A 10,160-nucleotide genomic window follows, 5' to 3' on the forward strand; every position below is an offset into this window, starting at 1 on the left:
TTTGCTTATTCACCCCCTTTGTCTTCAGCGGTTGTGTCGGGAAGGTGAGCATCATAGAATGCCAATTTAATAGAAGAAAGTATCCTTGCATTGAGAGAGTATTTGAGTGGAGGCCCAATGTGCATGATACTTTCAATAATCTTTTCCAACACCATAATTCAAAGGCATCTATTCTTCTTAAGTCTTTCTTATTTGATATCCAATGTTCACCTGCACATAAGGTGATTGAATATACCATGGCTTGGGTCATGCACAACTTAATCTTCAAAGTAACCTCCTTGCTTTCAAGACACTAAAGGGGTCTTGGCAGCAGATGAACTGAAGGCAAAGCATAGTTTGATCTCTTCGTTGTTGCTTCCATCAGCATTGATTGTGATCCAAGCAAGAGTAAATCCTTGACAACTCAATCTTTTCTCCATTTATCATGATGTTGTTTGTTGGCTCAATTGTGACCAAAGGATTCTGGTCTTCTTTGCATTGATTCATAATCCATATGGAAAGTTGCAGTCCTTTATCTTCTTCAACAAGTGCTTCAAGTCCTCCTTACTTCAAGCAAACAAGGTGTGGCATCTGTATATCCTGAAATCCTTATGCTGCATTCTTATTCACATGGTCAAGGTTTTCTGATTATTTTCTCAGCATACAGAGCATACAGAGAGGTAGGCTGACAGGAACAACTCTGACTTGTCTTTCTGATTTAAAACCATGCAGGATGCCCTTGTTCTGTTCCCACAATGGCCTCTTGATTCTTGTACAAGTTCTGCATGAACACAATGAGGTATTTTGGAATTCCCATTCTTCTCAAGCCAATCTATTTTTTTTTAAATGATCCATATAGTTGAATCCCTTGGCATATTAAAACACAGTAAACGTCTCACTAGTATTCTCTGCTTTTGGCCAAGATCCATGTGATATCATTTATATTAGTCTTTCCATCAAAATTAAAAAATCACTGCCATCAGGTTGATGCTGACTCATTAGGACACTACACAACAGGGAAGAACTGTCCCTTCATGTTTCCAAGAATGTAACTCTTTCTGGGAGCAGAAGACACTGTCTTCTCCCTTGAAGTATCTGGTGGTCTCAAACTGCTGACTTTGCAGTTAGAAGTCACTGTGTAACCACTGTGCCACTAACCCCCTCAGGACTGGAAGAAGACTTTTTAACCATCTTCCATATGCAGATGATATGAGCTTGCTTGCTGAAAGTGAAGAGGGCTTGAAACATCCGTTGGTGAAGTTCAATAATTGCAGTCTACAGTATGGATTACAACTCAATATAAAGAAGGAAAAAAAACCATCCTCACAAGTAGACCAATTGGTAACATCATAATAAATAGGGGAAGAATTCAAGTTGTCAATGATTTCATCTTGCTTGAATCTACACTCAATGCTCATGACAACAACCGTCAAGCGATCCAGCAATTCATTGCATTAGGTAAATCTGCTGCACAAGACCTCTTTAGAGTGTCGAAAAGCAAAGATATTACTTTGAGGACTATGGTTCAATTGATTCAAGCCTTGGTATTTTCAATTGCCTCATATGCATGTGAACGTTGGACATTGAATAAGGAAGACTGAAGAAGCATCAATGCATTTGCATTATGGTGCCAGTGAAGAATATGGAATGTACCATGGACTGTAAAAATAAACAAATGTGGAAGAAGTATGGCCAGAATGGTGCTTAGGGGCAAGGATAGCCCTACTACTTCTTGTCCTTTGGACATGCTCAGGATAGAGCAGGCCCTGGGAAAGGATATCAGGTTGAGTAGCATGGAGGAGCAGCAAAAAGAAGGTCCTCCCAAAGGTGGGTTGACACAGTGCCTGTAAGAATGGGCACAAACAAAAGAATCATCCTGAGGATGGTGAAGGAACAGGCAGTGCTGCATTCTGTTGTACGCAGGGTTGCTCTAGACTGGAAATGACGCAACAGCACCTAGAACAACAACAACAACAACTATTTAATATAGGTTTTCATGAGTGTACCTCCAATCCCAATGCTGTGCTTTCCCTCATATATTTTTTGGATTATTTTCTCAGGTTAAATAAGTATGGTGAAATATCTGAAACAAAATGTCCCTGATTGTACACCGTGAGATATTCCCTGGTTCTGTTTGAAAGACACTCTCTAGGTTTATGTACAACCCCCGAGGCCCTAGTCTGCTCTATAGGTTCACTGTGAGTTAAAATGGACTTGACAGCAAACAGCAACCGCGTGTCCTGTGCACTTTTCTAAACATCAATTTTACCAGCCGGGCTGACATACTTCACCCTTCTTTTGTCTTCTAGGACAGTGCTGTGAACAATGTTACCTGCACTCGGACATATGAGAGAATATAAACAAATTGCATTTCACCTGGTAAGCACTCTCAACATGCCATCCAAACTGCCGAGCTTGTTTAAATAAAAACCCAAAGCAAACATCTTGTGTGTTAATATGTGAGCGTGTTGTGGAGGCATGAGGTCTGAGCAGCTAGGATGGTCTTTGTTTTACATGAACAACAAACAAACCAAAACAACAAAAACCTCCTTGCCAGTCCAGCTGGCTTGTAATTGCTAAAGAGACAGAGTAGAGTTCACTGAGAAGGTTGCTGGGGTCATGTCAAAGATGCATCTATCACGTGGTGGTATTGGCAGTACAGAGAAATCAGGACGATCTAGCCTATTCAAGGCAAAGTTAGTAAATGATTCAGGGCCACTCACTAGTCATAAACTGTCAGTCCTTTAAATTCATTATAATCTACATGTAGAGAGGAAAGGAGCTTAAAGTCAATCTATCGGCTTAAAAAACCATATTTTTTTCCAAAGCTATGTATTTAATTTTTTTTTAACAAAACAACCTTATCACCTTTAAAATACTCCCCATTATTCTTAAAGCATTTACCAAACCCACAGTTCCATTCTTGGAAACATTTTTCAAACTCATCTGTTTGGATGACTAATAGCACCTTCCTCATTTTTTTCTTTCACCTCTTCTACATTGTCCAATCACTGTCCTTTCATGTCCCTCTGCATTCACAAAAACAAAATGAAGTCACACGGACTGAGGTCAAGTGATCAGGTGCGTGGGGCAAAAGGGGTATGCTGTTTTTTGCCAAAAGCTGGTGCATTGAGGTGGCTGCGTGAGCGGGTACATTTTCGTGTTGGCAAAACCAGTCCACCATCTGCTATGAATCAGGACTGTTTTGTTATGCAATCTTTTCAGAATCTCTAAATAGAAAACTTGATCAGTGGTCTGACCTGGTGGAGCGAACTCCAACTGCACCACAAGGTAACATTTTTGTCCATTTTGGAAGTTGATAAACGTTCAGAATGAGGCTTGTCATCAATCAACATTTCACCTTTTTTAAAACAAGAAAACCACTAATGCACCTTTTCCCTATAACGCTGTCCTTGTAAGTTGTGTTCAACGTCGCAACAGTTTCTGCAGCATTGTTCGAGAGCAGGTAACAAAATTCACAGCAGCACGCTGTTCTCTTAAATCGGCCATCACAAAAAAAACGAGGTTCAAGCAAAACTGCTTTCACGAAAAAAAATTCACTGTGACCAGAGAGAACCTTCCCAGGTGAAGCCACTTCCCAGAGCGAATTGCATAGTTCAAAAACTCCACCCCGCGGAGCTTTTATCCGTTTTTGAGGGGGTACCCCTCATATATCCCAACCCTTCCTAGCTCTCACTAGTCACACTGCAAGAACCTGTCATTGTCGTGGTACAAGCTCAAAATTGATGCACTTACGTTTGACCTCCTCAATCCACCCTTGCTCAAGTCTAAACCTTCCTGGGGTTAGGAGTGGGGTGGGTGGACGTCTGCAGCGTCACCCAAGCACTGGGCGATGTGGAGCACACACGTTCCAGGAGGGCATCTGAGAATCAAGGCTTCAGAAGCACACTCTCGGCCGTGAGAAGGATGTGTTTCAGTCCCCAAAGTAGATAAGGTTACAGTCTCTTCCATACATTTACACAAACACTCAGAGAATTGCCTGCAAAGAGGCATAAACACACCCTGACTTAATTTCCTTCTAAGAATGCCTATTTAAAAAAGAGAACTCATAATGACCTTTCTTTTTTTGTCTTCAACAATAAAGACGTCCTTGAAATTCTTAGGACATTTTTTTTTGCCAAGGGACTATGACCACAATGACTTCAAAAACAACAAACCGATTTAATGGGACAGATAAGTGCCAAGAAAACAGGAATTTCACTGCTTCCTGTTCATCCAGAGCATCCAGAACAGTGGTTCTCAACCTTCCTAATGCCGCAACTCTTTAATACAGTCCCTCATGTTGTGGTGACCCTCCAATCATAAAATTATTTGCATTGCTACTTCATTGCTAACTGTAATTTTGCTACTGTTATGAATCGGGCGACCCCTGTGAAAGGGCTGTTTGACCCCCACAGGTTGAGAACTGCTGCTCTAGAACAATGTTTCCTGTGCATGAAAAAACAACAGGAAAAAGCAACCCCCTGCCAGTCAGAGCGACTGTCAGGGACAGTCGATTTCACCCAGAGGGTACCCAGGCCATAAATCTTTGAGGAAGCAGACTGATACAGCTTTCTCTTGAGCAGCCACTGGTGGCTTTTACAGTCAACATTTTGTTTAGCAACTGAGCACCCAACTAGGGCACCAGGGGACTCTTGGGATGCCCGGAAGGGTTCCGTAAATATTGGATGAATAAATCAATAAATGAATTGGGCTTGATTAAGCAGGAACTTTAAGCAAGTTTGGCTGTTTAAACCTGCCAGTTACCCTGAGGGGGAAAGAGGAAGCAATTTGCTCTCATGAGGGTTGACAGCCTCAGGATCATATGCACATCTCTACTCTGCCCTGTAGGGTCGCTATGAGTTGGAACTGACGCAACGACAGTGGTTTATTTTGAATATAGAAATATGAACTAGTATTTCCTATTATTTCCTCAAGATGGAGCTGTACAGAGTGTAAAGTGTCTTTTAAGAAATGTGATTACTTTTTAATGTAGCCTAGAGATCTGATCAATTTTCTTTCATTATGTAAGTTCTCTTCTCTCCCCTGCCCTTTGAACCTTGCCAACTTTCTAACTTTCCCATCTCTGAGCTCTATGTTATTTACTAGAAAAGGCTCACAGGTTTTCAGCAGCATTAGCTTTCCTGCCTTCTTCTCTAGATAATTGTGACGATTTGCTGTTAGCTGCCATCAGGACTGCACCACCCGAGGACTGATTTTGGATAGAACTGCTATGATACATAGGATTTTTGCTGGCTGATTTTTGGAAGTAGATTTCCAGGCTTGCTTTCTTTCTTTCCTTCTTTCTCTCTCTCTCTCTCTCTCTCTCTCTCTCTCTCTCCTTCCTTCCTTCCTTCCTTTGGAATCTGTAAGCCTTGCTGAAACTTGCTCAGCACTGTGGGAACACACAAGCTTCCATTAGCAGATGGTGCTTGAGATCAACACAGGTCTCCCACATGGAAAGGAGAATTCTAACCACTGAACTATTACCCTCTAGTCAATTCCAACTCAGGACAGAGCAGAAGTAGGTGATAGCATTCCCACAGATGGAATATTTATGGAAGCAGAATGCCACGTCGTCCTCCAGTGAAGCAGATGGTGAGTTTGCACAGCTGCTAAGTTTAAACTGTTGAACTTTCACTTAGCTGCTGAATGCTTTAACCACTGTACCACCAGATCTCCTGACTGAACCATCATTGCCCCAACCATCACTGCCCCCTAATCTTAAAATTAGACTCTCCTTTGAACACTTTCCTAAAAGATATACTTTTGTTGTTGTTTTGGGTTCATTCCAAGCATTTAAAACAATGTTTGGTAGACCCGGAAAACAAACATATCAAAAACTTCATGTCCTACGACTGCATCCATCATTTATTAGGAGGATTTCTTGAAAGATTTTGACATATTAAGAGTTAAATTGTCTACTTATCTCTTGTGTTTTCTGAATGTTTATTGTCCAGTATTTTTCCAGATCCTAATTTTAAACTGACAGACAATATTTTTGCAAGAGTTTTGTTGAAATAATGGTTGACCTAAAATAAACATGACATATCAAAAGCATTCAATGTGATATACTTGTGAAACTCTCATTACAATAAAGACAATGAGCATATCAATTATCCCCCAAGTTTCCTGTGCCACTTTGCAGTCCTTTTGCACTCCAATGGAAAAAATTGCTGACATTAATTTTTACTATGCAATGCACATTTTGCTTAAGAGCTTTGTATAGTTTATCTCATGTTACATTCACTACACACCTAAAAGGTAAGTAATATACTGTTCACATTTTACAGTTAAGGAAACTGAAATGTTGGCAAGTTAAGACTTTGAAGTTACATAACTAATAAATGATGGGATCAGCTCTGAGCACTCTGCTTAATTCCAGATGCTATGTTCAAGGTAAAAGCATTCCACCCTGTGAATCATAACAGACAATAGATAAGCCTGAGAAGTATGGGAATTCCAGAACACTTCACTGTGTTCAAAGGGCATTAGTCCACAGACAAAGAGGCAGTTTTGCAGACAAGACAAGGGAATACTGCATGGTTTTAAAATTAGGAAAGAGGTACATTAGGGTTGGTTCTTCTGACCATACTTATTCAATCTGTATGCCAAGAAAATCATCAGACGTTGGATTATATGAAGAAGAATGTGAACCAGGATTGAGGGAAGGTCTGTGAATGGCCTGCAATGTGCAGACGGCACAACCTCTCTCGATGAAAGTGGGGACTTGAAGCACTTGCTGGTGAAGATGACAGGTTTGGGCCATCCATTGACTGCAACTTGACATAAAACAACTCTCACCACCGGACCAATAGATCACATCGTGACCACCAAAGATTGAAGTTGTCAAAGCTTTCATCTGGCTGAGTTCCCATGATCAATGTTCAAAGAAGCAGCAGCGAGGGATTCAGATAGTGCATTCTTTAGGTCTGCTGCACAAGGCCTCTTTAAAGTATTGGGAAGCGAGGATTTCTCTTTGTGGACTAAAGTGAAACTGAAATGTTGGCAAGTTAAGACTTTGAAGTTACGTAACTTCAAAGGTGGACATTGACTGAGAGAGACCAAAGGGGAATCAATGCATCTGGATTCCGGTGCTGGCAAAGAGCATTGAAAGTACCCTGGACTGTCAAAAGAAGAGACGTCTTTCTCCTTAGAAGCAAGCCGATGAGACTTCATTTCACATACTTTGGCCATGTTCCCAGGAGGGACCAGTCCCCGGAGAAGAACCTCATGCTTGATAAAGTAGAGGGGCAGGAAAAGAGAGAGAGACTCTTGTCAAGATAAAGACTCAAAATGAGGCAAACCACATACATGTACTTCCTGGTTGAATGACTACACATACAGTATCATCATCATTAGCATTAATTAAGTCTAATCCTAAATTTTTAAGCAGGTCTTTAAATCTGTGAGAAATATAATTACTGGTTAAATATCAGGAACTTCAATTAAGCTAATTAAGTCAGCAGAAGTGGAAATAGGGTTAGTCTTAGTGCTTCAAACGCAATTTCCATTCCAGACCTTTATTTAACGATCGGCAAATGAGCCGGGTTCTCTCTATGAGTCAGAAGTACTAATCCTATAAGAGAAGTGTGCTTAACCAATAGATTATTTCTCAACGTAGTCTTGATTAAAGTTACTCTGCTGAGCTTGTACTACAGAGGGGACTTTAATACCAGGTAAAATCTGACCAATAAGGTTAAAGAATGGGAAAGCAAACAAATATACCAATTCCACCTCAAACCAAGATTGATATCTGATTTATTGATGAAGGGCCAACTTATCCATTGGGCACAATAGGCATACAACCCAGGGCCTACACGACCTTTGTTAGGAGTTAAAAAGTCAATTTCAATGAACAATTGTCAGGGTCAGCTAGAGGTCTGTAGGACCCATCCCAAACTGCCTCACATGATCATGAGGTGCTCAAGCCGTGGATTATGAGACCAATCATTGCATTGGAATAAGGACCCATCAGGATGCAAAAATTAGGGCCAAGGTGAAACCAGGATAGGGACTGAGGCAAGGCAATGAGGTCCTGCCACCACCCTTATGAAATCCAATGTCAGACTCCTAGACAGTTTCCTTTCAAATTGCGAGAGGCCTGCTTTGTGATTAAAGCAAATGGTGGTCATTAATCTTTGCCCCACTTGCTGTCCTGTCTTCACTGTCTTGCCTTTCTGTCTTCTGTGTGTGGCTCGTTCTGCTAAGAGGACACCCACTTTGAGGGACCCCTGAGAGAGAAAGCCCGGCTACATCGGTTATGGACACTTAGCAACAATGACCCCACGTGACAGACTTGAACTACGTCAGAGGATGTTCAAGGCTGTAATCTTTCTCCCACCAAGTTGCTAGGTGCTTAACTGTTAAACAATCAGGAATCAAAATGAAAAATAATCAGAAAAGAACAATCATTATGATGGAAAAATAATTTAAATCTTTTTCTCACATCAGGGGGAAAAAACTCATATTTTTAGTACTCATGAAGTATTTTTTCTAACACAGAGCAAATGGAAGTATGTCCAGTTATATAAAATGATTCCTAAAATTGATATTTTTCTGCTAGGAGGAGTCTATGGATGCATAAAGTGCCTCTCACTCATTCACCGCCCTGAGTCAAGGCGGACTCAGAGTGACCCTGTAGCACAAGGGAGGACTGACGTCATGAGTTTCCAATATGGCACTGGTGACCTTGTGGATGACAGCCCAACACAGAACCGCTTCGCCACTGGGGCTGCTGGGCATAAAGTGCCCACGACCTGCACAGGCTATAAAGCCACCTTGCATCAATCCATTCATTTTTTTTACTGCTATTGTTTTACTGATCCATCTACAGTATCCCTAATCTTATAGGTCCTATACTATAGGATGGTGAATCTAGTAAATTTCCTAGATTCCTGCCTGATGCAACCTTTTGATTACTTTCTAGTTATTTGTTAAATCCTGGCCAGTATTTTTCTCAGCTCACTGGCTTTCTTAGCTCCTATTTGTTCTCCAAGCACCACCCCTTCCTTCTTTTGATTCTTATGGAGCGTGCTGGAGCACGCGCTAACAATGCAGGGAGTATAGCCAAGGAAACTTATCGTGGGATCAAGTAAGACTTGCAGTTTCAAATGTCATTGATCTTTAGCCACTCAAGTGACTATAAGTATGGGTGAGGGTTAGATGGTTACGGATCACTGACGAGCAGTTACATTTTAGGAAAAAACACAAGATTGCTTTGTGCCTGCCTCAGTATGTTCTTTGAGTGTAGAGAAGACCAATGTATTAGAAGGTTTCTAGAGAGACTCCGGGGCATAGACCAAAATTCTTGTTCTCAAATCTTGGTTTGAGATTTGGTTCTCAAATCTTGGTTCACCTTTGGCTTTACTTTACTTCTCCAGTGACTTCCTCTGTAATTGCTTAGTCTGAAGACTCAGTAACATCCAGTTTGAGACCAGTGTAAATGGGAAATTGTCAAACCAGAGACACTCATGTCAGATGGGGTCAACACGCATCCCCAGGAAACAAAGAGCCAGAGCGTAAACCATTGAGGAAGACTGTGTCAAGATGTAAATAATTTCTTCCTTGGGGTGTGGGGGTGTGTGTTCATGACCACAATCATGTATGACCAAACCAGCTGATGCTGTTCAGACTCAACTGTCCAGTCTCTTCTCCCTCATAGCCACTCCGTAAAACAGGATAGCACTGCCCCTGTGGGTTTCCAAGACTAACCTTTTACTGAAGTAGAAAGCCTCATCTTTCCCCTGAGAAGTGCCTAGTGGTTTTGAACTGCCAACCATAAGTTAGAAGCCCAATGATTAAACATCAAGCCACCAGGACTCCTCAGTGGTGACTTACACCTTTCTAGCCAAGTGACCCTTTTGACATTTCTAAAACCTTCAAGCTGAAGCCATCTTATCTCTAAACCCCCCTGCCTTCCCTTTGTTTTCTTTTTTTAAAATCGTTTTATTAGGGGCTCATACAACTCTTATCACAATCCATACATCCATCCATTGTGTAAAGCACATTTATACATTCATGGCCCTCATCATTCTCAAAACATTTCCTCTCCACTTAAGCTCCCGGCATTAGGTCCTCATTTTCCCCTCCCTCCATGCTCCCCCCTCCCTCATGAGCCCTTGATAATTTATAAATTATTATTTTGTCATATCTTGCCCTGTCCGACATCTCCCTTCACC

The 10,160-nt window shown here is 41.3% G+C and overlaps 1 protein-coding gene across 1 annotated transcript in view; it reads left to right on the plus strand.

The window, feature by feature from the left end:
- Positions 1-2,339, plus strand: part of FABP12 (fatty acid binding protein 12) — a 13,911-nt gene extending 11,572 nt beyond the window's left edge. Inside the window, exon 4 of the mRNA XM_004697735.2 lies at positions 2,289-2,339. Coding sequence (XP_004697792.2) covers positions 2,289-2,339 — 51 coding nt within the window. The remainder of the gene's footprint in view (positions 1-2,288) is intronic.
- The last annotated feature ends 7,821 nt before the right edge of the window (positions 2,340-10,160 follow it).

Source organism: Echinops telfairi, unplaced genomic scaffold (assembly GCF_000313985.2).
Source record: "Echinops telfairi isolate 266 unplaced genomic scaffold, ASM31398v2 ScPeMD7_1;HRSCAF=3_0, whole genome shotgun sequence".
NCBI lineage: Eukaryota > Metazoa > Chordata > Mammalia > Afrosoricida > Tenrecidae > Echinops > Echinops telfairi.